This window comes from Diabrotica virgifera, chromosome 4 (assembly GCF_917563875.1).
Source record: "Diabrotica virgifera virgifera chromosome 4, PGI_DIABVI_V3a".
NCBI classification, from domain to species: domain Eukaryota; kingdom Metazoa; phylum Arthropoda; class Insecta; order Coleoptera; family Chrysomelidae; genus Diabrotica; species Diabrotica virgifera.
The window spans coordinates 98,509,477-98,523,877 of record NC_065446.1 but is presented as its reverse complement, the minus strand read 5'-3'; the positions used below and the strand labels follow the sequence as shown (position 1 = coordinate 98,523,877).

Below are 14,401 nucleotides of genomic sequence, written 5' to 3'. Positions count from 1 at the left end.
ATTCAAAATACATTTTACTGCTCTCAGAAAACAGAAAAAAATGAATATTTGAAAAATAATCATTGATATTGGCTTAAATTAAATGTTCAAATTGTCACGAGGCTGGTGGGTGGCTGCTTTAATATTGAATTTAAGCAAAAAACAACATTTATTTGCCAAAAAACATTTTTTTCTGTTTTCTGATAGCAGTAAAATGTATTTTGAATTAAATAAATTACAAACATTCTTCTTTTTATGTCAATAAATTTAATTCAAAAAAATTTTTTTAGGCACCCTGTATAAATAATTATGTTAATGTTTATATTACTGAATAAAAAAATTGAATTACCTTTCAAATGAGCTATCATACCACCCCTATTCTCATTTAAAAAAATCATCGATGACGTCATCACGCCCAGACGGGTGACGCCACTAGTATGATATATATGCCAAAAAGTCGTAATTTAAAAATAAAAATTGACCTGTTTCGGGATTTTTTTCCAAAATCGTCCGCTCTTGAGAAAATGAATTTATTCCAACCTTTACGTGCTCACTGTATATATATGTATATAAAAAAACAAAAGATGTAGATCTTTGAAACACACTCAGTGATCAAAAGATCCACAGGTACTGGTTTGGACGACCACTCGTACGAAAACAAACAAATGAAATAGAGAGTGCGGAAAAATCCCCTTACGAACAATTCACATATATATCCCCAATATATGTATATATATATATATATATATATATATATATATATATATATATATATATATATATATATATATATATATATATATATATATATATATCTATAAAACATATATGTGCAGGTGCGAAAAGTTGGATACAATGTAAACAATCCTTTTCTTTAATGTGATACGTTTTGCTGATATATGAGGTAATAAAATTTACTAATAAGACATTTAACAAAATTCTAATTTTTTGTGGATAAGTAAACATTGCAAAGATATATAGTACAGAGACGTATTTAAAACAAAAATATGCCTGTCGGGAAAGAGCAGTATTTAGAAAGAAATATGTTTCGTCGATGTCATTAAGGCTGTAACAGAACTTTTTCTATATGGAATAAATCTTACGAAACTGTCTTAACGATATTGTGGTGTATTGCATTGCCGTGTTGGTTGTTATGCCTACTTATAATCAACTAGTTAGTATTTAATTTAACTAAATTATTGCCAAAATAAATACCATCTTGTTTTACACACATTATAAATCTAAAAATTCAAAACTTTTTTAGTAATATATACAGATATTCTCTCAGGGTATATGTATTTATGTTTTCCTAACCATCATATTTAGCTAAGTTTCTACTAGCAATAAAGTAGCATGTTTCATTTCGTCAAAAACTATAATAAATCTACGTCTAATTTTTAAAATTTATTACCAAATGCACAAAGATATTAACGATATCGTCATATGACGATATTGTCATACATGAATAAAGTAATTGTTCGAATCTAAAAATGATTATTGATAGATCAAATTCTATCATACGCACTTCACTACTTAAAATTTTTCTTTGTAAGTTTTATTATTACACCTGATAGTACCTACGATAAAGATAAATTTTAAAGTGTGCTATTGAAATCGAGTCGTATAAAAAATGTTAAGTACAGTTAAATTTAAATATCGAGTGGCGGAAAATTCTGAGAACTACCTAGTTTATAGCGTAGAAGAGTGTTTCCAAAAATTTCTCAAATCGAGGACCCCTTTTGTTAAAAAATAATTGGCCCCCTTGTCTTATACCTAGTTCATTTCCCATTTAATAACATTGCAAAATCAATGGAAAGAAGTAATACTCCATCTAAGATTTGGTACAGTTGTTTAATAGAGCAATGGCTATTTGTATAACAAGGGAGGAAAGTGCTACTTTTCCTCCCGAGAATGAAGTTTACTGCCCGATGCGTAGCGGAGGGCAGTAATCATTCGAGGGAGGAAAAGGTACTTTTCTCCCATGTTATACATATGATTTTTCCACCTTCCTCAAATATCAAGTAATTTTTTCATTTTTAAATAATTTATTTAAGTAACTGACAAAATTTATTAGAGCACTAATATTAACAAGTAGGTACAGTATAACTGTCAACTGTCAAATATAAGTCAAATTATTATTGTAAACATTGTTAAATCAAAATAACAATTTACTGTTTTTACCATTCTGCAAAATACAGGGTGTTCTATAAATAAACGTTAAAATGTATAGATACTTACGTAATAGATAATAGAATATTGTATAGGGCGTCAATAAGTTATTTCATCAATGACATACCATGACGTCACTTTTACTTTCCTCCCAAGGGAGGAAAAGTACTTTCCCTCCCTAGGGAGGAAAAGTACGACTTTGCTCCCTACAATCAGGTCAGGAAAAGTATACTTTCGGTAGAGGTGGGTGAAAGAATATTTTTACTTGCACCATCCTATGAGCCAGTTAAACAAATTCTTTCTACATTACTCGCTACATTAGTGCCTAGATTTTTCTGGACCTCGAGGTATGTGTGCGTGTGTGAGAGAAAATATGGCTTGGAAGCAGCCGTTAGCAACCGATTTTTATTTGTTTAAATATTTGTTCAAATATTTGGAATTTTTGTATCGAAATTGACATTTAACATATTGAAATTATGAAAAGCCCGAACTTTCTGGGTGACTATAAACTATTGACTAGGATTTTCTATAACTCCAATACATAATAAATTTGCTCGTTTATCGGACGTCACTGATCAAACAAAATAATAAAACCTGTTCCAGAAATTCTTCGCCACTTGATTTGAATTCAACTGCACATAATTTCTTATATTTTCAACCGATTACTATACATGTGCGAGGTGTATCATCATACTATCACTAGCAGTAGAAATTTTCACTTATTATTGGATACATACGATATTTCTGATTATAAAAAATTTGCGTCTTATCAAAAAATAGTTGCCTAATGATTTGCAATTATTTTTGGATATCGATAAGCTAAGGAAATATTAAAGTATTATAATTCTTATCTTTAACTTATCATCTATCAACTCTATCAATCCATCTGGACAGATGAGTTGTGAATTGTAAATTGTAGAATTCCCTCATCTTCATGCTCCAGCATCCGTTTGGCTTGCATTTTTAGAAGCCACGGAGGTGTAACCAGAAAATGGTCCAAATAAGGCTTTCAATTTAATATTATTTTATATCTTATTGGATTGAAGACTTTATAATTTTGACTAGTTTCTAGTAGATGTCGCTTAGACACCCCTGCCATTTCGTTAGTTGCAATCCGGGTCTAGTGAGCTTGAATTATTTTAGTTGGTTCAGAGGACCATGCATCCTCTGATGATAAACTAAAAAGTTTGGAAACCGGTTGAGTGCTTGTAGCGCTCTCTGAACGAACTGAAATATAGGACGGCTTTGATTTCGTTTTGCAACTAAATGAAGATGTTTGTGTATTTTTATAACATAAACCTCATTCAGGAGTGACAGTTTTGGAGAGCTTAAAACAGTTCTATTTAAAAACTCACATCCTTTTTAAGCCATATTTACCATTACTAACTTATACGTCACTCGTACTATAAAGCGCAAAACGTATGTATCCAATCAACTTTGTTAAGGATAACTGCTTTCCTATATTAGTTCAGGGCGCATCTGTTTTGAGATGGACGTTGAGAGGTGACCAATACTTTTTTGCAGAAATTGCTTGAAAATAACTCATATAATAATAATTTAGTTATCCTCCCACTCAAAAAGGTCCGGAACATTGTTTAAATAATCAAAATGTCAAAAAATTAAGGAAAAATTCGATTTTTTTCTTCGTTTTTTGATTATATCTTTAAAAGTATTTACTTCCGAGAAAAGTTGTAGTGGCAGAAAAGTTGCGCATTTAAATTTCCTACAATATGGGATTGGTTAAGTATTTTAAAAATTGTCACCCTTGTTACAAAATAGCAATAATTGCGAAAAAATCATAAAAAACAAGTATTCGCATTTTACGTTTTTTAACCATTTATGCTACACTTAGGACCTTCATATTTTACACGGAAAAACTTTATGATATAGTAAATCAATACTGTAAATTTCATTAATAGTCCATGTAATGAAGCTTAAAATAGGACAAAACCTCACAATTTTTACAGAATGGACCAATTTGCTTGAAAATTTGAGAATAAGTAGTGGATAGTTTAAGGATCAAAATCTATATCATGCCAAAAGGCGCTTTTACCATGGGGGTGGTTGCCACCCCATCTAAGGGGTGGAAATTGTTATTATATTTTGACCGCTTAAGTTGGTAAAAACATTCATTATAAGCAAAAAAACGTTCTATACTTTTTTTGATCAAATTAATAATAGTTTTCGATTTATTCGCTATCGAAAATGCATTTTCTTCAGATTAGAAAAATTAGCATCAGAGATACGAAAACATATTTAAATATGAAATTGTAGGTAATTTAATTCCCAAGAACTTGGTTTGATAAAATTTGTTCTACGGCAAAAATTGAATGAATCGTAAAAAAATAATACCATCGAAAAACATTGATTTTTTAGATATAAAACTAACACTCTCAATAGCGAATAAATCAAAAACTATTAATTTTATCAAAAAAATGTATAGAACATTTTTTGCTTAGAATGAATGTATTTATGAACTTTTGTGGTCAAAATATAATAAAAAATTTCCACCCACGAGATGGGGTGGCAGCCATCCCCATGGTAAAAGCGCCTGTCGGCATCATATTGATTTTGATCCATGGACTATTCACTACATATTCTCAAATTTCCAAGCAAATTGATCCATTTCGTAAAAATTGCGAGGTGAAAACCTTTGGTTCCTGGACTATAAGATCGGTTGAATAGATTTTGCAAAATAAATTTTGCAATCCAGCTTCCGCAAAAAAAATTCATTTTGTCAAAATGTCGCAGGCTGAAAATAAAGCAGACAGCAAGTTTTTTTACATATAGAAGAATACTGTACCTTTCATTTGCAATTTGCAAAATTAAAATCGGTTAACAACCACGGCGTCAGGAATTTTTTTAAATAAACATTAATTTTCGACAGCTATGTTCGATTCACACAAGATGACTTTTACCAAAATTTCTTCAAATCTTTATCTAATATATTATTTTCTTGCTCTATATTTTGTTATATTTTAATATTTTAATTCCACAAAAATCAAACTAACTTGATTATTGTTTGTGAAATATTGTTTAAACAATTGAATATGCTTAAAAATAATAAACTTTTATTCTCTTAGTTAATATATATGAACACAGAAATTTTTTGCTAAAAAAAGTATTATTTCAAAGGACAGAGTATATGTTTTTATTTAGCAATAAACAAATTTAGTTATTTATATCAAAATGTACTAAAAATTAAAATGTATCAATCATTGGAATGCCCAAAGCCCATTGGAATGCCCAATCAGAGCAAACGTATCCGCTGTCCTGCGCGTAGCACCAAAAATTAATGTTTATTTAATAAAATTTCTGGCGCGGCGGTAGTTAACCGATTTTAATTTTGCATATTGATAATGAAAGGTACAGTATTCTTCTATATATAAGAAAATTTCAACTTGCTGTTTGCTTTATTTTCAGTCACGCAACATTTTGAAAAAAAAACGAATTTTTTTGCGAAAGCTGATCCGACGAAAGCTAACCGATCTTAATGAAATTTACAGTATTGTCTTAGTATATCATGTTTTTTTGGATAAAATTTTTAAAGATCGTAAGTGTAGCATAAATGGTTTAAAAATGTAAAATGCAAAAACTTGTTTTTTTTATGGTTTTTTCGCAATTATTGCTATGTTGCAACAATGGTGACAATTTTTAAAATTTTTAACTAACCCTGTATTGTAGGAAATTTAGTTACGCAACTTTTATATTAGTGCAACTTTTCTCGGAAATGAATACTTTTAAAGTTATAATCAAAAAACGAAGAAAAAAATCAAATTTTTCCTTCATTTTTTGACATTTTGATTATTTAAACATTGTTCCGGACCTTTTTGAGTGGTAGGATTACTCAATTATTATTATACGAGTTATTTCCAAACAATTTCTGCAAAAAATATGAGTCACCTCTCAACATCCAAATGTACTAATATTTTTACAGATGCGCCCTGGTCTATATGCTATTTAAAACTATTTAGCTATAAAGATACATATATCATTGTTTATGGACATATATATATACATAGTCTGTTTCAGCGTTCTTGAATGCCATAGTCATATAATATGTATTTGGTAAATATACGTTAGTCCATTGAAAAGTTCCATTTAGGGTCCTATTTTTCACAGGACGCAATTTTACATTTTTGATTTGTAGGGCGAGATGGAGAAGTAAGTATAAGGCCCCACAAGCTCAAGCTTAAGTATAAGCTTAAGATCAATATTAAGCTTATACTGATCCCATACACATCAAAAATATAAAATGGCGTCTTCTGAAAACTGCAACTGTAAATGTAACTTTTTAATGGACTATGTGCTTTTAATGGAGTGTGATGATCATCTAAAAGCAGTCGTTACTATACTTATAGTCTAAAATACGATATAAGGTCGATTTGCACCGATATGTTTAATGATTAAAAATTATTGAATGTTGCATGTCAACAATTACAACAAACAAGGTTTGCCCGATCTAATCTTGTTCCAACTATAATTAATTATTAATTAAAAAATTGCTATTTTTTTTTTATAAAAAAAAAATTCGACCCGGGCAGATACTATTTCAGATTTTTTGGATCATTCTAAACAAACAATCATTCTGAACAAAAAAGTTCATTCTGAAACACTGTTTTTTAGTTTTTAATGCCCGTCTCCCCATAAGAAACCTTCATCATTAACAATTAAAAAAATATGTTTTAGAGTATAACGTGGATAAAATTCTTATCTAGACCTGATATAAAAAGGTTTGAACTTGAATTTATGTACTTGATGATTACAAAAATGATATTTTTTACTTGTGTTTTTGAGCCTTGGAAAATTGTCTTCTTTCGTTTTTTTTTCAGTTTTAAATTCTTTATAACTCGAAAACCATCAACTTCAAAGAAAAATTACAAAATACCTTTTTTGTTTAGAATGATCCGAAAAATGTGAAATAATGTCTGCCCGGGTCGATTTTCTTTTAATTCATAAAAAAATGTAATTTTTTAATTATTAATTAATTATGGTTAGAACAAGATTAGATCGGGAAACCCTTGTTTTTTGTAATTGTTAACATGCTAAATTACATATCCAATATTTTTTATCCATTAAAATTAAACAGATATGTGCAAATTGACCTTATATCGAATCCTCAACTAATAGATACACACCAATAACGCTGAAATATACTATACTACTAAAATAAAATAATATAGAATTTTTAAACTGTCCTCATTTAAGATACAATATTAATCATCTATAAAACATTAATGTTGCGTGTTAAGCTTGGAATTATCGTAAATGGCCTTCATTGTTGTTTTTAACAAATTAATAAACAAGTAGGTAACTAATATTATGTAGATCTTTAAGTACTAACCAGTTCGTAGTGGTTACAAAATAGGTACATATTATTTCTTACACTTGAATACTTGTGATATTCTTGCGTATTAACTTCTGTGTACAATGCTTTATGGGGAAGTAGTAAGTGAAAGTGGCTACAGATAAACATATAAGAGACATAATGAAAGGATGTAAAAACAAAGGATGTAAAAGACAGAGGAGAAAAATCTAATCCAAAATCGGTGGCACAAAGCATAAAAAAACACGAATATCTCGGAGTCATGATGATTAAAGACGATGGAGATAAAACAGCTGTAGAAAAAAATACAAAAAAATGAGATATTATAATATATGATGAAAGCACCACATTGGTTTTGAGAAGTGAAAACCTAACGAACATAAATACAGAAATGGTTATCAGACTATGATCTTAAGCGTTGTGATGACAGAAAATATTTCACAAGAGTTCTCTAATTTATAGTGATTAACTAAACAATATGTTCTAATTTAACTTGACTTAACCATGTTCGAAGATAACATACAGAAAAATTAGGGAAACTACGAGTCTGATTTTTGTATCAACGGTTATCTGAAAGCTTTTCCAAATTTGTAACAATGTAGAACAACTAGGGAAGATACAAGGGAAGAGAAACCCAGAACGATGCAAAATATCCTGGCTAAGAAATTTGAGAGAGTGGTTCAGTTTCAGCTCATTAGAATTATTCAGAAATGCGGCCAATAAAATTAAAATAGCGATGATGATTTCCAACCTCCGATAGGGGAAGGAACCTGCAGAAAAAGAAGAACAACTTACATCAAAATATTAAAAGTAAAAACAAACAGAGATAAAAACCAAAAACAAAATGGAATATCTTTTCTCTGATGCCCAGTTAACAATTCTAGACCAGTAATCCAACACAGTGCTGGACTGAATCATATCGTCCACATTGTTCCAGTCATTCAAAAGCTGCAAGATCGGTAACACAATAGTGGCAATACTTTATTGCAATAATCAAACACTGGACTGGGCATTCACACTATTCCAAAGGCGCTGGAATGGGTGAGCTCGAATGAAAAATAGACCATCATTTGAGTCAACTAGACTAGATTGGTCACCGGATCATTGGTACCTGCACTGGCACATTCCAGTGCAGATTCGCATTATTCCAGTGACATTCCAGCATTCGACATTCGAATGGAATTCTGAACTGGAATATTGTGAACCGGACATACCTAAGTCTATAATTATTTATCTACAGAATGTTCAGTAAACTATGATATATCAACAGAAAAAATTATAAAAATTCACTTTTCTAGTAGTTTTATAGCATGAATACCATCATCACTGTTTCATTTATGTTGTTTTTTTATATTCTCTAAGTTGTAGTATTCAGAATGCATCTCTATACCCTTTATGTTTAAATAGAGAACCCCCCAGCTCCGTTCGGTTTAGGTAAGGCACCATTACAGTTTTTCTTTTAATTATTGCTTTTGCTGCTTTCTGGATCAACCAAATACTGTGTTTGTTTAGGTTTTGCAAAGGGATATATTTAGATATCTTTTATATTAGTTAACGGATATATCATACATAATATCTCCGTTATTAGCAAAGATAGAAGAAAATAGTATGATACTTCTTCTTCTTAACCCATTTGCTGCCGATCACGCGCTAGCGCGTTATACGTTTACTACAGTCAGGTACTTGATTCTAAATCCTGACCCACTACTTTGTGCCGTGTAAATTGGGTTGCCTATATGAACTTGATTCGGCGAAATGGGCATATAAATAATAGTTTTGCTGTATTAACCACTTTAAAAATTCACATTTGTAAGGCATGAATGAATCAAATATGTAGTACCTTTTTTGTAGATGTATTTAAAAATGCAACTGAAAAGTTATTAATGCTGTAGGTAGGTAGGTACCTATAACTGTTGTGGCTATGTTTGACTTAAATAAAACAATTAGATATAAAAAATCACAAATTTTAGTAAATTTGGGAAAGTGTCATAAATACAAATACCGATGTTGAAACGTATTTAAATACCAAGTATTTAAATAGTAAAAATGTACCAAAGTTTTTGGATAAATTTTTATCTTAATCATTCACGCTTTTTATACATTTCATATTTTTAACTTGGTATCGGAGCTAATGAGCCGTATTTCAAAATTTAAATACTTATTTGTAGGTATTTAAATACTTTACTTTAGACTTTAGAGCATTTAAATACCAAGTACTTATTTATAATTATAGAGTATTTAAATACTTGGCATTTAAATACTTACTCCAAACTCTCAAGTCCAAAGTTTTAAATAGGTACATATGTACTTACAAAAAGTATTTAAGTTTTGAAATACTGCCCATCAGCTCTGCTACTAAGTTAAAAATATAAAATGTGCAAAAAGAGTGGATGATTAAGAAAAAAATTACCCAAAAACTTTCCCAAATTTAATAAAATTTTTGATTTAGTTAGGTATAACTCTTTTCAGTTTCATTTTTAAATACATCTACAAAAAGGTACTAAGTACATATTTGATTCATTCATGCCTTACAATGTGAATTTTTAAAGGGGTTTACTTTATTATTAGAGCAAAACTTTATTATTTATATGCCCATTTTGCCGATTCAATTTCATATAGGCAACCCAAATTACAGGGCACAAAGTAGTGGGTCAGGATTTAGACAAAATTCAGTCAGGGTGCCGTTCACGCGCCAGCGAGTGATATGGTTGATAGAGATGGAAAATTAAATGACACAATTTCAATTTCAAGGCGCAAATCTGCGTGTATGATCATCTTTTCCCTTTAAAACTTTTCGAGTCCCGTGTATTTGGTCAATTTGGTGACTAATACAACCATAAAGAAAATAATTGGTTATGGTAGCCTTAAGGTGACGGTAGTTTAAGATTTTTATATATTGGTGGTAGTACCATGTTATCTAATATGCATGTAATATGGAAGGTTGTAGGTTCAGAATTAAAAAAAAAATACATTACAATTACTCATATACATATAATACAATACACTGTCTTATGCATTAATAACACCTTTGTCTTTGATAAAAAACAATACAAAAATACACTTTTGAAAAGACAAAAGGAGAAAGATCTATGATAGACTGTATTATGTGGAATAGAGAATTACACTCCTCTTAAATCTTCGATTTAACTTTGGAGGAGCAAATGATAGACCTCCCCGCGACTTCTTTAATTCAACATTCGCTTGGTTTGAAAGTAATACAAACCACGAAGGCGGAACCAGAAACTTGGTCTCAATAAAAGTTTTATTTCTTTGGAAATAAAACTTTTTATTCAGGAATTCAGGTATTCTAGACATTCATCTCGATCAGAAACTAATATGAAAAGCTATTAAAGCTAAAGAACAACAGATTCAATTAAAAAGCAGACAAGGCTTCTTGGTGGAAGATCAAAATATACATTGAAAACAAACTGGCAATATACAAAATAATACGGGGAGCAATATACAATAATAATTATGTTGATGTACGAAACTACCAAACATCAAAATTCTGTCGACATACAAATCAAAAACTCTAAAAATCGTAGCAAATGCACCCTGGTATATTTGATACCAAACATAAATAATCTTTTTCTATTGCAAAAAATTTAAGTAAAATCCTTTTTAAAATGTTGTTCTGAAGCTATTTTCTTGTGGCATTTTTATAATCAAGTATATTCAAATGGGAAATAAGCCACAATTTTACCTAAAAATGATTTTATTAACGTTTCGACGCCCAAGTCGGGTGTCGTTGTCAAAATTCAAAATAATATTAAATAAACAAAAATGTTGTTGCTTAGTAAAAAATTCTTCTAATAATTTATTTAATCTGACTCATTTATATCGGCAATTCAGACACGTATTATACATTTTAAAGTAGACGACTTTAAAAATGATATTGCCAATATTGATGAGTTGCGTTCCTGGGACGACTTTACTAAAAGATAGTTCATTCGATTACATGAAATCAATCCCAACTCAAGAATAGCCGCCACAAAAAATCATAGCATGTGATCTGTCTTTAAAAAGACAACCAAATGCAACGGTGGTACTGAAATTCTCGCGTTAGAGATTCCATAGTAAATCACGAGGGAAAACCAGGAAAAACCTCGTGATACTATCCCGACATCGCAAGTATTTGGGTTTACATTTAGTTTACTCTCAAAACTAATACCAAATTCTGACTTGATATTTTAAATTTTAAATAATACTAAAATACTAAATATGTACTAACTCGATATGTTACTGATTTACTAATTGTGGTATTTTCTTTCTATTGACTTCCTCCTTTAATATGGGTAACCACATCCTACTGCATTCTACCGAGGAATTTGCGACACAATTGGTTTCATTTAGCATAATTAGAGCCGCTTCTTTGATTTTTCTCTTTTTACTATCTGCATCTTTTAGGACTATACTTGAATCTCTCCACTGAACTCTATGTTCATTATCCCATGCGTGTTGACATATTTGAGATCTATCAAATTCTCTATTTTTTATATAAGACTGATGTTCATTTACTCTAACGTCTAATGGTCTTGACGTTTCACCTATATAAAATTGTTCGCATTCACAAGGTATTTTATAAATACAATTCTTTGTTCTTTCTTGTTCATAATGAACATAGAGTTCAGTGGAGAGATTCAAGTATAGTCCTAAAAGAAGCAGATAGTAAAAAGAGAAAAATCAAAGAAGCGGCTCTAATTATGCTAAATGAAACCAATTGTGTCGCAAATTCCTCGGTAGAATGCAGTAGGATGTGGTTACCCATACTAAAGGAGGAAGTCAATAGAAAGAAAATACCACAATTAGTAAATCAGTAACATATCGAGTTAGTACATATTTAGTATTTTAGTATTATTTAAAATTTAAAATATCAAGTCAGAATTTGGTATTAGTTTTGAGAGTAAACTAAATGTAAACCCAAATACTTGCGATGTCGGGAGAGTATCACGAGGTTTTTCCTGGTTTTCCCTCGTAATTTACTATGGAATCTCTAACGCGAGAATTTCAGTACCACCGTTGCATTTGGTTGTCTTTTTAAAGACAGATCACATGCTATGATTTTTTGTGGCGGCTATTCTTGAGTTGGGATTGATTTCATGTAATCGAATGAACTATCTTTTAGTAAAGTCGTCCCAGGAACGCAACTCATCAATATTGGCAATATCATTTTTAAAGTCGTCTACTTTAAAATGTATAATACGTGTCTGAATTGCCGATATAAATGAGTCAGATTAAATAAATTATTAGAAGAATTTTTTACTAAGCAACAACATTTTTGTTTATTTAATATTATTTTGTATTTTGACAACGACACCCGACTTGGGCGTCGAAACGTTAATAAAATCATTTTTAGGTAAAATTGTGGCTTATTTCCTTTTTAAAAGGTATTTAATTTATTAAAATTCCCTAAAAACGGCTATATCACATATGGAGAACGTTTTGGATCTGATTACAGATCATCGTCAGTGCTGAACAGGATGCTCACATGCTAAGCCACCAAAATTAAAAATACATGGGTAAAGACCCTTTAAAACTATACAGTCATGGAAACATTGACTAAAATTGTTTAAAATAACATGGATGTTGTAAATATCTATTACATGATTTGGGCCCGGGTACCATTTGAATTATTACCTATTTTTCTATTGCTTATTGCCTTCTTGCTTATTGCATTCATAAATAAATACATTTTTTACAAAACGATCAAAAGTTCTTTTTTTACTTTAGCACTCAGAAAACCAGCTCTCTCCCCCAAAGTACCAATGAAACCCCTCTACTGGACCAGAATCATAGCTGCTTCTGACGAACCCGACAGCCCTGAAAGATCTAGCGCTCTTTGGAAGGAAATCAACGAAATTCCCATAAATGATATTCCAGATTTTACCGATTTGTTTTCTAGACAAGTAGTAACCAAGAAACCGACTATAAAGAAACAAGAAAGTAAACCCAAGGCAGCTGCTGTTAAGTTGCTGGACAGTAAGAGGTCGCAGAATGTGGGAATACTGGCACAAAGTTTAAAGACGGATATTCAGGAAATAGAAAACGCAATCTACAATTTTGATACATCGGTTATAGGTTTAGAAGCTTTGCATCAGATTTATGAAGTGGTATGTATAGTATATTAATATTACTATTTTCTAGCCGCGTCGATCTGTCCAATCTCCTGGTCGTAGATCTTTCTCAGACATTGCTTTCTGGATTCCACTTATCCAGGTAGTTTTTCATTCATTTTAGTATTCATTTTAAGGGGTTGTTATAACCGATACCTGTGGCTTTTGCCCAGTATGTTTTTTATTGTGTCGTTTAGCAATTGCTATTCTATGAAGGTTTTATAACAGGACGAAGCTCTGATGATGGCACATTATGTATTGAAAGTACTTAGCTGATAATAAAAAAAAAAAAATTTTTTTTACACACTATCAAAAGTTTTTTGAGAACATACACCTGTTTGCCGTTTTGACCGAGTTTTCGGTCTGCCCATTTTCTATCTTTCCGGGGGTTGCTATTCCATTATCAGCTTTGGGAGTCGATGTTCCTGCATTCTTTGTAGATGGTCATATCAACAAAGTTGTTTTTGTTCTTCTTCTTCACGTACCATCTCGTTGGCAATCGTCATTGCTATTCTGATCTTAGATGCTGCTGCTCTGAATGAATAGTTCGGTTAATGTGCATCCGTACCATTCCCTCAAGTTACGCAACCACGAGATTCTTCTCCTTCCTACACTTCTCTTGTCCTGGATTTTCCCTGGTATAATTAATTGAAGTATTTGCTGTATTGCTGTATTTCTTGGATTTCTTTTATTATGTTTGTGTTACTCAAGTCAAGGTCGAAGACCAGTTGACCGACCAAGTAAAGATCATGCGAGGAGTAAGGCAGGGCCATGTGCTCGCGCCGACTCTTTTCAATATATACTCTGAGGAAAT

General features: G+C 30.9%; 1 protein-coding gene across 5 annotated transcripts in view; it reads left to right on the top strand.

Moving 5' to 3' along the window:
- Positions 1 to 14,401, top strand: part of LOC114326309 (formin-2) — a 151,737-nt gene that overhangs the window by 114,110 nt on the left and 23,226 nt on the right. For 4 of the 5 annotated variants that reach the window (XM_028274626.2, XM_028274628.2, XM_028274630.2 and 1 more), the window contains 2 exons: positions 8,882 to 8,908; positions 13,205 to 13,584. In XM_028274626.2, coding sequence (XP_028130427.1) covers positions 8,882 to 8,908; positions 13,205 to 13,584 — 407 coding nt within the window. The remainder of the gene's footprint in view (positions 1 to 8,881; positions 8,909 to 13,204; positions 13,585 to 14,401) is intronic. The other variant, XM_028274627.2, reaches the window with a different exon arrangement.